The sequence below is a fragment of the Parus major genome, chromosome 2, assembly GCF_001522545.3.
Source record: "Parus major isolate Abel chromosome 2, Parus_major1.1, whole genome shotgun sequence".
Lineage (NCBI taxonomy): Eukaryota > Metazoa > Chordata > Aves > Passeriformes > Paridae > Parus > Parus major.
The window spans coordinates 19,474,192-19,489,213 of record NC_031769.1 but is presented as its reverse complement, the minus strand read 5'-3'; the positions used below and the strand labels follow the sequence as shown (position 1 = coordinate 19,489,213).

Sequence of the window (15,022 nt, the reverse complement as noted above, 5' to 3'; positions counted from 1 at the left end):
TGTGCAGTGAAGCATAAGTATTTTGCAAATGGTACTGGCCCGTGTGCTGAGTGAGGAAGCAGAGGTCTTCCTGTATAATCCGATTTCAATCAACTCACTCTAATCACTACTGATAGTTGCAAAATTTAGCCTGGATCTGCACTGGTAATCTAGATTGACAGGAGGTAAAAGTAAAAGGACAGAAGGGCAGAGGAACAAAGAGAAACGAGCAGAAACAGTGATTTTCAGCCTTTGCTTGCTGCTCTGGGACGCGTGTCCGTGCCGGCGGGGAGCCCAGCGCTGCGGGAGGGTGCTGAGAACAGGTGCCCTCTGCGGGGCTGGAGTGGCAGCCACCACGCCACGGGCACAGGCAGTGCAACAGGTACTGCCCGAGCTGCTGGCATGCATTATTTACTGACATCGAGATCATAATGCTCTTTATTACTCTAAGGATCCTGGGGTAGTCAGGCAAAGCAGCGGTTAAACAGTGCAGACACAACTGTGTGTGTCTTTGACATCCTCTGAAGGCAAGTGGCTCCCAGTGCTTCATCCTCCGGTGAGATCAGTGCTTGGCTGGAAGCTTGGAGGATAACTGGACTCTGCATTTTCTCACTGGGCAGGTGAAGTGTCTGTGAGAGTAAGTCCCTTTGACTTTTGGTTTTAACTTTTCAAAGAAAAGAGCCAACTTTGGATTTCATGGATATGCAGAAATACAGCCAGCTGCTGCTGAAGACAGATGTGTCTCAGTTTGATTGGATTGTACATCGGGAAGAAAAATGACTTTTTTTATTGTTACCTGACCACATGCTCAGTGTGCCTGTGTCAGCCAGGCCAAGGAACTCTACATCCTGGGGTAACCAAGGCATCTGGACTACCCCTCCATCTGACTTTCCATGCTGGTGGGACTGTTGTTGGTCGTTTCAGCCTTGCATGTTGCCATGCTAAAAACACCCAAGGCTAAAAATGTGTCCTGGGTAAGTACAGAAGCTTGAACAAAGTTTCTATAAGTATGGATTTTTCAAGTATATATGAATATGCTTTTCTCTATATATGTGGAAGTATAAACTTATATTGAGGTGTAAGGTAGCTGAAAAGATTATAAGTCATTAAAGATCAGAATTTTTTAAAATATTTCTAAGAATTAAGGGAAAAAAGACTTTATTTTGAACACTGGTATTTTGAAGGAACTGTATTAGGAAATATAACAATAACAAACTTTCAACTTACTTGTTATATATACTTTCCATCTATGCTAGTATAGGGTTTGTGCTACATACTTTTAAATCAATTGAAAAAAATTGTGGCTTTCAGGATGCAGACTTAAGACTTAAAAATTAAGGTTTAAAGATATTGAGGGGATTCATGAATAACTGTAGTTTAATTTCCTTGTTTTTTATATTTCAGTGGTTTGATACTGTAGGTGTTCTTCTAGTAGTATGATTCACATCTTTAAACACTATTTAAAAAGTCCCAGGAGCTGTTTCTGTACGTTGTAATAAGTTATATTGCACAGTGGGATGACGGAGTCCATGTTCAGTGTCTTTTCTGTTGGCTTCTTTTTTACTAAGAAAGCACATTGTTGTTTTGTACTTAAGAATTTTTTCTGTATCAGAAACTAAGATTCCTGCTGGGAATAAAGTATGCCATGAAATATAATTCCTGAGTTAACAGTGCCCTTTGCTCACCCCCATCATGTATGATTATACAACACTAGCAGCACACAGCCTGCTCTACCTAATAAACACAAAATCATCAAATCCCAGTTCCACAGAGTCCTGGAAGTGCTGGCAATTGATCATTAGATAGCTTTAGGGCTTCTTCAGTGACCTCAACGAGTCCCAAATATTGCCCCAAGTGTTGCCCATAACTACATTACCTTGTCTACTGTGCTGGGGTTGTTCAGGAGTAAAGGATGTCATTGCCAGCTCTGAGGTTCAGACACCTTCCCTTCCCTGCTGTGAAAATGCATTAAGCTTCAGTTTACTCAGAAATGTAACGTGTCCATGAAGCAGGCTGTGATTGCATAGGAGCGATGTTTCTATCCCCTAATTTATGTACTGAGGGATAAACTAAGGGCTACAGACTGTCTCTTCTTGGAAGTAGAAATCTCTTATGTCTGCAGTTCTGATGGGCTCCAGATTTGGCTGTTTAAATATAAGGTATATTTAGGTATTCAAATACCTGTTTCTGGTGTTTATGTTGGAGAAGACTGAAATACGTACTCTTACCCATAGTCTTGCACTGTGCAATAGTCACCAAGGATAAAATAAGTAAGTCCTTTCTTGCTCTCCATCCTTTCATTACCAATTTGCATAAAAAAAGGAAATTGATCTATGTTGTCATGAAAATGGTAAATTTTGGTAATTGTTTCAACCGCGTGATTGATACAGAGTTTATCTATCATAGCATAGCCCTACATTGCAGACATTAATGATCTTTAATTGTTTCACTAAACCCAGAATTCCACATGTCAAATGTATAAACTATAAACTGATTTGAAAATTCCAGTGCAAAACTGACAAATTACATGATTGCAACTGTGTGCTATATAAAGAAATAGATGCAGCATCCAAACCAGTGTAGCATCTGGGATTATTTCTACTTCATGTACCATTTTTTCCTTTAAATGAAAACCACAAATAAACCTGCAAAAACTATCTGTAAGAATTTCTGACTTAATTTTTAATTAAGTGTATTTTATTAATAATTTACGATTTTAACTAGATAGCTGTTTGAGCAAAACAAAGAAATTAGTAGTTCTAAAAGGATGGAGATAGTTTTATGTAAGCCTTGCATTCATCTCTTTCCCTTTGGTTTTCTTGGGGGATGTGTGTTTAATCACTTGATCTGTCTTTTGTACTATAAAAATTGTTCACAACTAAGTGATGAAAAATTTCACTTCTTTAATAAGTATAATCTGTGACCAGTACTTTAATTGAGATAAAAAATATCTATTGCTCTGAGGATGCTTAAAACAAGGAAAAAGAAGAGTGGGGTGTTTTTTTAATGCTTTAATATTTTGAAAATCTGGCATACCCTACAGTGAAGTACAAGGGCACCTTAGAGAATCAGATACCTGCTCAGAGTATCACTTGGTTTAAATCCCAACAAGTGGAGATTAACTTCAACTCTTTGAAAAATCTGGGAGTTTTACCTGTCTAGGGATTTGATCTTGACCTTTGTGCATATGCAGTGAAAATACAAGGGTCCCAGGCTGAATGACAAAGATAAAAGTGCATGATAAATATATTGGCCGTAATCTAGCAAGATGCTTTGACATCTGTTGAAATTTCAGTTTAATTTTCACCTGCTTAAAACTCAAGATTTTGGCCACTTTTTGGCAACTACTTTGCTGAATCAATATTTGTTAAATCTTTGCTGTTCTTCAATTACTTCTGTAATTGAAGTTGGCATTTGATCCATGTATCTTTAGCATATAATGCTTTAAGAACAGAAACCATGCTATGCTGGTATATCTTTTTACAAAAAGCCTGCTACCTGTATAATTTATTGTTCCCCTTCAAGGCTTCAAGATGCCTACCTGAGTGCCTTCCCCTGTGAAAAAGAAAACCCAAACCTTCTACAGCCTATGACAAACCAGGCAGCTTCTGCAACCTTTGCTAAAATTTTGCACCGGTGTGTCTGACAGTCCTTGACTGCTGCAAGCACCCTCACATCACAAACTGCAAGGCTTAGAAGTTAATATCTGATGTATGTCAAGAGCTCTGAAGAGTCATCAGCTTTTTAGTGGGTTGTTGTTTCTTTTCCAGAAGTACTCTGGATACCATTTGATAGACCTACATGTCTTTGATATAGATTCTGTGAATATCAGTCTTGGTTTTGTGCTGAAACCAAGACAAGTGGGGTCTGGCTTTTTAAAGGTACTAAATGGTCTGGGAGCTGTGGGGACTTTAAATTATGTGGAGAATGTTTTAACTTTTCTCTCTCTAATGGCTGTTGGTGCTGCCACATGTGAATATTTTTGAAAATCACTGGTAAGAACTAAGACTGACCTAGACAAGATGACTGTAAAATCTGTTTGTCATCTAGTGCCTTGGGGTTTTTCATATTTGATTTGCAAAATGAATTCATTTAATTATCCCTAATGGAATAATTTTGTTAAATTGACTCCTATTGACACAAATTTAATTTTCATTGTCTAATATAAGCAATTTGATTGTTTGTTACTTTATGTAACAAAGCTACCTTTGAGCTCTGTGACAAGTGTAGGTAGGACCTGTACCTGTGGAAAAGGCAGTAGGTTACAATAAATGCAGCTGTATGGCATGGTGTATTTCTTTAAACTATGTTTTTTACCTAAGCAGCAGATGGTTGTGAGAACTGAAAATAATGAAACTTTGAAATTTGAAATATTGTAGGATCTTCAAAATATAGTTCTGTGCATGTTAATGAAAGATGTCTCCCCTATGGTTTCTGTAAGCTACCTGGCTAGTCTGTTATACCAGTGGATAACCAGAGTATTACCAGAGTAAGCACCTTCCAGTGTTCTGTAAAAGATATTTAATTGTGACCTGATGTAATTTTCATTTTAGGGTTCTAACTACAGCCATTTTTACCTATCCAAGCGTCCTCTGGCCTTTGGAACCATACAAGCCCTGCTGGAGGGCCGCAAACCTTGACTCTGTGCCAAGGCAACCTACTGAGCAGAAAGGTCATTGAGCCACAAATACCCAAAATAAATTCTGTCTCTTTAGCTGAAAGCTGTAGAGCTGCCTGCCATGCTCGGCTGTCAGTAGTTATAGATTGTGGTACCCACTGCAAAAAAAGAGCAAAGATTTTGTGTCTCTTTGCAGAGTAGCTCTTCTTCCCTGAAACACAGGTTGGGGTGGGTAGGAAATTTGCTGCATCGCTGTTACTGTTAGTAGGATGCTTGTGAGTGCATACATAGATTTTATTAGTATTTAAATGGAGTTGTCAGTGTCCGTATCTTTTATCTCTGCCTTCTTACTTAATAATGCTCCGTTGCACACCTTGTATCACTCAGGTTCAAAGGAGTGGAGTTTACAGAGGAAAAAGTCTGACTTTTATGTAATTAATGAAATTATAAATCCTTAATTCCTTCATCTAATAAGAGGGATTGATATTTCTGTCTCATGTTATTGCTTAAAAAGTAACATGATGATACATGTAATGTTACAAAGATGCGAGAAGTGGATGAGAAAAGAAGAAAAATAGTATGTAAATAGTGAAATAAGCTTGAAATATCATGTAATATGAAAAAATGGAATGTTATGTTGTCAAATAAAAAGGGACAGCAGGGGATAAAATTCTAAGGGAGAAAAGAGAGGAAAAGGACACAGAAAAGAAAATAGAGCTTTGAATCTTAAGATATGTGATATTATTAGAAAGGAAGGATTAAACAAATACAGAAACACAAAGAGGGGGATGTGGCTACATTAAAAGCTCTATTTTTGTTGACTTGGGGTCATTTTGAAAATAGGAAATGAAACAAGTAGTTTGAAGGAAAAGACAGTGGAAAAATCTTGGAAATAATAGGAAAGTTATCTGAGGATGATTTCATGTTTACCCTGAAACATGAAAGATAATGGTAATACAAATGAAATTTGATGTGCTTTAACAGAGGACAAAAGGTTCCCTTGGATGAGTTCTCTTCAGCTGCAGTTCTTGGAGAGAAGCACCTGCTATTCACAGGCATGCTATTGCTATTGCTCTGCTCTGGGTTAGTATTGGCCTTATGAAGAGACTGCAAAAGTGCATGAAGTCAGGAAATACTGAAGGTGCACACCTCACCTGTCTCAAACTAAAAAAAATTACTGAAGGAGGGTAAGCTAAGGTTTGATGGAATGTGTGTGGAGAGAGCTCCTAACTGCAACAGTATTTCCCTGTAGTTAAAGGTGTATCCTTGCTATAATTGCAGGAGTATGTGGCATAAAAGACAATTAATTGATTACTCAACTCTGGCTTTCATGGAGGACTTCCATCCTTTGATAAATCATGGCTCTTGGCATTTAAAGATTGACACAGCTGAAGCAGCTGTAGATATTTTTTATCTGAAATGCACCATTATTGTGAAAAACAACAACAAAACCTTGTGTGTTCCATTGCTTATGAAGTTCTGTTACTTTTCAGTAAATTGGTGGGTTGCTGTTTTGGTTCTGTCTTGCCCTGATCTAGTGTGTGCTAATGTGATACAATACTCACTCTGTCAAATAACCATTGACTGAAATGACATTGTAATTTGCTTTCTTTCTGGTTCTTTTCGAGTCCTTAGTTTCTAGTGGAGACGGCTCTTAGCATTCCTGAGTAATAGAGCAACCTTCCTCAGCAAACTTCTTATGACACATTTGGCTCTCTCTGCTGGCAGCACAGGTGTTTTTTCTATTAATAGGGGCAGGTCTGGGCTGTCTCCATCCTTCAGAGGAAAACCTTTTGTGAAAGCTCCCATGGCTGCTGGACTGCCTTCCTTTGGTTGCATGGGGCTCTAGTGGTATCCTGCAGAAAGTTCAGGGGATTCAAAGCACAAGGAAAGAAATGGCAAAGATCTTAGCTACATATTATCCCTTCCTCTGTTTTTTCTTATACTTATTTATCAGTGTAATTCCCGCTGATTTTGGTTGGAGCTGCATTCATAATCTGATTAGCCAAAAGGTTATCAGGACATGCAGAACTTTAAGCAGTCTGCTGTAAGCTAGAGGACTTGCTTCCCTTGATATTTCTGGAATTTTTCCCGTGAGTCAGGGTTCTGCCACATCCCCGAGCGAGCGGAGCCGCGTGGATGGCAGTTTCTGCGTGTGAGCACGGCCAGGATTGCGCTCAGTCTGTCTGGGCTGCACGGGGCTGATGCACCCTAACAATAACCCTGCTCAACTCAGCCTGCATGATCTCTGAGATTCAAGCCTGCAGTCAAGTCTGAAAAATAAATTAGTGGTGCATTCCAAATTGCAATCTATCATTAACTTTAGCAGTTCTGTACAGTGTGCTGAGGTCGTGACTACCAGGCAGCAATTTTAGAGTCTTGAGGATGATTTGTTAAAGGTGGAAAGTTGTTGTTGACTGGCTTCATACAATAAAGAGAAGTTAACTTTCCCAGAGCACTTTTTTCTTCATACAGTGAAACAGCATGCCCAAGCATTTGCCACATTTGCTGCTTCTAATTTCTATGGACTTTTGTAACCTCACAGATATAATGGGGAGGGCAAGAAGAAGATGCTTTCCACTTTCTAAGATGTAAGAGTGTGGGGTTTTTTTCCACTATCAAGAGTTAATAAAAAAGCAAAAGTTAACCATTGACTGAGCCACAACTGATTTGAGCTGCCTTGAAGTGTCTTACAGTTTTTAGAAACTTTTAATTTTTCTGGGACAGAGAATAGTGTTGGAAAAATATAGAAATGTTAGTTTGAAAGTAATGTTGTCTGAGATGAAATAGGAAGTGAAATTACAGATGCATCTGCGGACAAAAGGGAGTTGTGTCTGTTTTTCTCAGCAGTACTTGTACTGGCCTTGGACATTAAAATCTGGATACAGGAATGTCAGCTGTATACTCCAGTGGTTTAGTTATTTCTATTGTAATTTCATATTTAGTTTCCTAAGGTTTTTGCCCCTACTAAAATTGGAGGTGCTTGCAATATAAATTTATAATATAATTTTCCTATATTTGAATTGCAAAGATTAAAACTGATTGGGGTTGCAATTTATGCCAAATTCTCAGATACATCTCATATTTCTAGAGGCATAAATGGGCCCAGAGTGAATAAAGTGTAAATGGTTTATTTTTCCAGTGATGCATGACAAATTTAAACATGTAACTGCATAAGCATTTATGAATTCTTCACTCAAAACATTAGTCCATTAATGAGAAAATTATTCTTAAAATTATGGTAGATAAGGGAAACAGAAGTGTAATCAAAAGAATGGATAGTGGACATTTAGGACTAAGAACATACTGCAACCTAGGAATACTCTGTAAAAACTGAGGAAGATGGAGGCATTTTAATCTTTTGGACTTGCTTAATTTTACAGCTGTTAGGGTGTTTTTTCTTGTTTGTTTGGATGGTTTTTTGTTTGGCTTTTTTTTTAGTGCTGTATTTTAAGGCTATGTAGTTTTCTGTTTGAATTCATCATGCTCCCTTTCAAAAAATACTTGTCCTCAGCACAGTTGCTACATCTCAGCTGGAATTCTGCTTGTGTATAGGTCTTGCAATGTCCTGTTGTTACTGTATCCCATGGAGTTATACTGTAATGTGTGACGCTGAATGAGAATTATACATACAATGAAAAAGGCTCTTGAGAAATGTTCAAGAAATGTGCCCATATTTTAGTAATAAATTTATGGATACAATTTATCAGAATTTCATGGCAATTTAGTCATTAGATGCTCAAAGGATTCTGTATCTGTTTATTTATTGATATGTATATTCATTCATAGAAGAATATTTTTATATAATCATTAATTAGTTTATACTGAATTCACAGGGGATATTGATTACTTTGGAAGTCTTCTTAAGTTCTGTTTTTACACAAGTAAGGCACGTATTCTTGAAGGAAGCTATAGCCAGCATCTCCTTTTTGGAAATTGTTTTTGAGTATTTAGAAGCAATTTCAATGTAACACTGTGCAGAAAACAAAACCAAATAAACCATGCATCTTTATCATTTATTATGGTAGCAAAAGCGGTGATAAAAATTACTAGAATAAAAAAAACACAGCAGCACAGATAACATAGATCATCAGTGTGGATGATCATCAGCTGTCAGTAAGCTGTGTCAGTAAAATGTCCCCTTTAGAATAAAAATAGCATCAGCATTTATTAACACAAAATATAACAGTTGGTTATTAGACTAGATAAATCTGGACAAAGATATGCAAAGGTGTGCCACACATGGGGAGAAGAAAAAGTGCAAATAACAAGTTACTTATGTGGAAGTGTATGCTACAGTCCCAAGAAGCACACTGGCAGTGAAAATCTCTTTTCTATTATACACAATTTATAAATGCTTTCAGTCATTCATTTCAGTGGAAACATTGTGGAAATGAGAGAAGAGATTCAAAGGACATTAGGGAGTGAAGAGAATTCAGCCTGAAAGCCAGGAAAGAAGTAAATAGAATGATAAAAGCTCTAGAATTCAAGAATTGAAAAGTTTGGATCTGTACCTAGAGCCTGTCAGTGAGGCCTGACCTCCCACTCTGCTTCCTAATTTCTTTCACTTTATGTTGGCTTTGGTAAATAAGTATCAGAGAAGTATAATAGATACAGTATATTGAATTCTCACCCTATTTCCAGGTGAAATGCTTTTTCCTTGTTTCAACATGTCTTTGGCTTTTCTTCCTGGAAAATCCCACTCTCTGAGATTTGCCCCATGTTATAGAACCTGGATTTTGAATGCACAATATTTGTAGTCAATTTATTAAGTAAATTAAATTTGATAAATTTCAACAGGCATTTTGATATTTTCTGTTAATAGAGACTCCATTGAGTTTTCCAGTAATTCTGAGGTTTCATTGTCTGATTTCCTTCTATATCTACCCCATGTTGAAGAAAGGAGGGAGCTGGGCCTGTTCAGCCTTGAGAAGAGACAACTGAGAGGAGACCTTTTCTCAGTATCTGAAGAGAGGATGTCAAGGGGATGGACCAGGCTCTTCTCAGTGGTGCCAAGCAATAGGAAAAGAGGCAGCAGGCAGAAACTGATGCACAGGTAGCTCTACCTGAATATGAGGAAGAACTTACTTTCCATGAGGGTGACTGAGCATTGGAACAGGTTGTCCAGAGACAGATTGGGGTCTCCCTCACTGGAGATATTCAACCACCTGGACACAGTCCTGTGCAACGTGCTCTGGGATAGCCCTCCTTGAGCAGGGAGGTTGGATCTGATGACCCTCTGTGATCCCTCCCAACCTTGCCCATGTGCTTCTCTGGAACACATAAAACACTGCCTAGTATATGAGGTACTCCTATTGTGAATAAGAATTATATTTTTGTTAAGTAACAGTAAATGCCACTTCTTAAAATAAGACTAGTAAACAATTTGGGATAGATGCATTCAAAGAGCATAATCTCCTTAAGACTGAGAGGCAGCTCTCGTTAAAAAAGAAGAAATAAACCAAACAAAACAAACAACCCAAAAAACAGCATATAACTGTGTTGGGTCAATTGAGTGCACTAATATAAAAGATATTATTTTACAGATTTGTTCATAGCTGCACTTCCGAATGTGATTTCATGTTTTTGAAATCCAAGTACCAAATGTTCTTACTCTTCCTTTGTCTGAAAAGGACCATTCAGATGTCCTTGAAGTTCAAAGTTCCTCCCTGAAGATGCAAGAATATCTAAAGACATCAGAAAAACCAGAATGAAACCCCAAAAGCACAAAGGGAATAGGGAAAAAAAAGTACTGCTATCCCAGCTGTTGATAGCTACTTCTTTATTTATGTCATATTGGAAGCCATGAATCAGATATGACAACTTCTGAGAAACTGTTTACTCTTTATAAACCATAATCTCGGTCTAGTTCTAGAGCTGTTCTTGCCTATTAGTGAAATGGGATGTTGCTGGAATGCCTCAGCATAATTATTGCCCTTATTAATTGTCAGAAATTAGTACAGTTGTTAATATGGTCTGCTGAAATTCAGACAGATGAATATGTAGCAGAAGCACCATTGTACAGCACTCAAATTCAAGAACTCCTTTTTTCTTCTTCTCACAAAAACCTTGATTTGCAGACTTTAAAGTTGCTCATATACTGTAGCATGTTTCTCACAGCACAAAACTAATTTTTTGGTCCTGTTTCATTTATCACTTAAAAAACCAACACTTCCTTGTAATTTATAGCATAGTTTCTATTGTGCAGAAATTGAGATTGTATTTAATATCTTGATCTCTTTCTAAACATTGACAAAAAAGGAATTTGTAAGTACTTGGTGTGTTTATGTACATAGAATATTGTGCTTGGAAGACATTAATATGTCATGATATTCTTTTTAGTCATTAACAATAGAGAATAAAGCTAATGAGGCAAAATATAACTACAGAATAGATATTAATTTTCTCTTAACATATTTTTAGGACAAGATTTTTTTAGGAAGAGGAAACATCGTCACCTATTTCCAGCTATAGCAGATTTTTAATTCAGCAACTGATACAATGTATTCTTTCAAGAAAACAAAACAAAAAAATTTTAGTTTGAACAGTTAAAAATTTTTAATGTAGTATTAATATATTATTAATGTAGTAATATAATACTTCCACTTAAATAGCTTTAATTTTAAGAGTTTTGACAAATTTTTGTTAGTTTATTATAATTGTAAAATGCTTCTCAATATCACAGAAAATTGTGTTAGGAAATTTTTCCCATTGTAAACAGAAATAAAACAAGCTGCGTGCCAGCTATTTCAGCACTGACTTTTGGGCCCTTTCAAGGTCACTTACAACAGCTCATAAACTTAATTGAGCTCTCCTACGAGCTTTGATATGAAGAGTAAGTAGAAAAGTGTTGGATTGCCAGCTATTTTGAAGTGTTCCCAGCGCTTTGGCCAACAAAGCAGCAGGAGAGAGGACAGGGCAGAACGGGGCTGTGCTCTTCAGTTCCTGGCAGAATGACACAGAGGTAGAGCAAAATCTATCAAATGACTTTCCAACTTTGTTCTGAACAATCTGTACTCTCAAGTATCATTTCAAATGTCGTCAGCTCTGTCAAATGCTTAATATTGTCCTGTAAGGTTAAGTAATTATCTCTGAATGTTTGAAATCAGTTTATCTGTTCTGATGTAATCTCTGTGTGCTGTGTAACTGCAAGACAATGGGAAGTATGGTTATACTATATTTGTGATGAATAAAATAGCATCAGTCACACAACATCTTTCTCCACTGTCACCAGATCAGACATTTCAGTCTTTCCACCTTCATTAGGGATGGCAGGGAATGTGGGCTGCACGACAGGGTATGTGGGCTGCTCTGTAATGCGGATGTTATTGGCCTGTTCTCCTCTATCAGAAAATCTCAAGTTTTCAGTCAATCACCTCCGTACACTGTTGTATTGGAAGTCTTCTAAATGAATAAAACTGATGTCTCACCTTTCCAAAACAAGTGGGAAGTTTATTTTGTATCAGCGAGTTCAGTGAGCAGCAGCAGCCCCCATGGCTGCAGTCCCTGGGCCTGCAAACTGGCTGGTGTGACCAGGCACTGCTGCTCTGTGGGGTTTTGGAGGGATCCATGTGGAGTGTTCAGCTGCTGGAGTGGGGCAGCTCTGAGGAGAGAAATACTGCTCTGTCTGAAGCAAAACCAGTCCCTGTAATAGCCTAGCACTGTCTAACCCAGCACCCTGATTTCTGAGCTGCCAGTGGAAGGACCCAGATTTGGGGTCACTTGATAAGTACCCCCAAATGCCATTCACTGCATCGATCTGCCATTTCTTATTATCCCTTCTTTCCTCCTAAGTTCTTGCCTTTACCCACCCTGATTCTCATCCATAAAAACAGCTGTCCCCTAATCGCTTTTTTTTTCCAGTTTGCCCTGATTTTGGTATGTCTGACAGTGTTCCCAGGTAATATGGTCTTACATCACTTTTCTGATAGGGTTACCTGCACACTGTGTGCACACATGTGCAAGTTTGGTGGGAGAGGGAGGAAAAGGGTTCATGTGCTGATGGGTAAATGAGGCACTGGCATCTCTCTAAATCTGAACTGCTGCTGGGACAACAGTGTGCTAAGGGATTGCAGCCCAGTAAGGATGCAGGTTTTAATTTAAACTATATTTTATATAGTTTAGGGTGATTTAAGCACTTGTGAAGAAACAGCCTTTGAATTTCAGTCTTTCCTGTAAATTTCCCTTATTATCTTGGTAAATTGGAAAGAGATTATTTCAAGAGATGTTTTGTCAGTGACCTCTTCCAAGGGACAAAGTTTCTGGTTTATTTTTCAAAGTACATCTTTTGAAATTTGTTTATAACTAAAATCTTAAAAATATGCACGTTGCCTTCTTTAGAAAAAAAAAAAAAATAAAAAAATCACATAAGTGGAAATCTAGACCCAGTTAGTCTAAATCACTGTAGTAATTTCTGCACATTTATGACTGGTATGTCACTTGACTAGCTCATGATTGTAGATTAAGGACTTCTTTTCACTTACAGCCAATACTTTTAACTACTCCCTTGTATCTTTTCTGTAACTTTATTGTTGCTAGGGGAAATACTTTGAATCCTATGAGAAATGTGGTATGTTCCCACACTAATGGAAACTACTGTATTTTTGTACTCTACAGTTTTCAAGGAAAAGCAACTCCTCATGCTGCAAGTTACATCACAAGTAATGAACACATAGGATCTGGGAAATGATGTTCTCCTTGTGATGGTGTAAATTCTTTGTTGTATATACAGCACTTTTAAGGTAAACGAATGGAAAAGCTCTTTAGCAGTAACTCAGGCATTTCAGCTTAGTTAATTACAATGTTGTGTGAAAGTCTTTGAACTTAAGGTTGGGGCCTTCATGACTTCTCTGGGAAACTTGTTCCAGTGCCTCTTCAATTTCACAGTTAAGAATTTCTTCATAATGTCTGATGTAAATCTCCCCTTCTTCAGTTTAAAGCCATTCTGCTTGTCCTATCAGTGCATATCTTGTAAAATTTCCTCTCCAGCTTTCCTGTCAGGTCCCTTTAGATACTAGAAGTCTAACCTGAGGTCTCCTTGGAGACTTCTCCAGGCTGAACAGCCCCAGTTCTCTTGGTTTGTCTTCACACAATTGATGGTTGATGCTCCAGCCCTCTCATTATCTCTGAGGCCTCCTCTGGGCTCAGTCTGACAAGTACATGTCCTTATGCTCTGGGCACCCCAGAGCTGGGTGCAGCACTCCAGGTGGGGTCTCACCAGAGCAGAACAGAGAGGAAAATCTTACCCTCACCCTGCTGGCCACACTGCTTTTCATGCAGCCCACAATTGGCTCTCTGTGCTGCAGGTGCACTGTGTCAGCTCCTCTTGAGCTTCTCATCCACCAACAACCCCAAGTCCCTCTCTTCAGGGCAGCTCTCAGTCCATTTTCTGCCCAGCCTGCACCTTTGCTTGCAATTGCCCTGACCCAGGTGCATTTATCATTAACACAAGACTTAATGGAACTGTTTAAACAGTAGTTTAGGTTGAAATTTTCAAGACTTGCCACACTGTAGTTTGTAAAATTATGGACTCAAGTCCATATGTGCCTCACTAAAAAGGAGGAGGCTGAAGAAGGCTATTCAAAACCATTGTGCTTCCAAAGTGAGTGTTACCTGTTATTTCTGATATCAGCTATGGCTTGCATCAGACTACACAAAAAGTAGCCTAGTTAGATGTCCACTTCTTGTGTGGTTGTAATGTGCAAATTTACAGAGAATATTAAATCCAAAGAGAAAAAATTCCTCCCTAAAGATGCCAAGTAGTTAATGTGTTAAAGAATAAGAGGTAGTTTTATACCTCACTGATGCAGAGAGAACTGTTTGGTGACTGATAAGTGCAGGATACCAAATGTAATGTTTATGAACATGAGAGACAATTACCTGCCTGTTGGGTGGGGACAAGCTCCGTTCTAAGTTAAAAGGGTGGCCAGGCTATTCTCTACTTAAGACAGGAGAAAAGGATTTTGGCAAAAAAAATAATTTTTTTTTATTTTATATTATTATTTTCAATAATAAACCTTTTGAAAATCTGAAGGTGGAACTAGCTGTGAAAACCTATCTTCCTTTCCATCAGAGAACTACCTAGAAAGGAGAAAGGTTTGCAAGGTAAAAAAATAAAAAATAAAGCTCAATTTCAAAATAATTCAGCAATAACAGAAATGATTAACGGGAAGTTTATCTAATAGTTGAAAAACATTCATTTTAAAGCTACCATCAATTTCTGCTTTCACATTCATTTTCAGAGACACTGTGAAGCTACTGAGAAACACGGGTTGTGTCACAATTTAGGAATGCATTCACTAGACGCTGTCAAATGGACAGACCAGTGTAATACTGTGTGCTCAAAGTCTTCAAGTTACTTACAATAATTCATTGTACCTTTGCAAGTCTGTGCTTAGCGTAATATATCTTATTCTTTTTTTAATA

The 15,022-nt window shown here is 37.9% G+C and overlaps 1 protein-coding gene across 5 annotated transcripts in view; it reads left to right on the top strand.

The window, feature by feature from the left end:
* Positions 1 to 871: 871 nt before the first annotated feature.
* Positions 872 to 15,022, top strand: part of CACNB2 (calcium voltage-gated channel auxiliary subunit beta 2) — a 155,892-nt gene continuing 141,741 nt past the window's right edge. Inside the window, exon 1 of one of the 5 annotated variants that reach the window (XM_015617712.3) lies at positions 872 to 953. In XM_015617712.3, the coding sequence (XP_015473198.1) occupies positions 873 to 953 (81 nt within the window). In that variant the 5' untranslated portion in view covers position 872. The remainder of the gene's footprint in view (positions 954 to 15,022) is intronic. The other 4 variants (XM_015617713.3, XM_015617705.3, XM_015617714.3 and 1 more) reach the window with 4 other exon arrangements.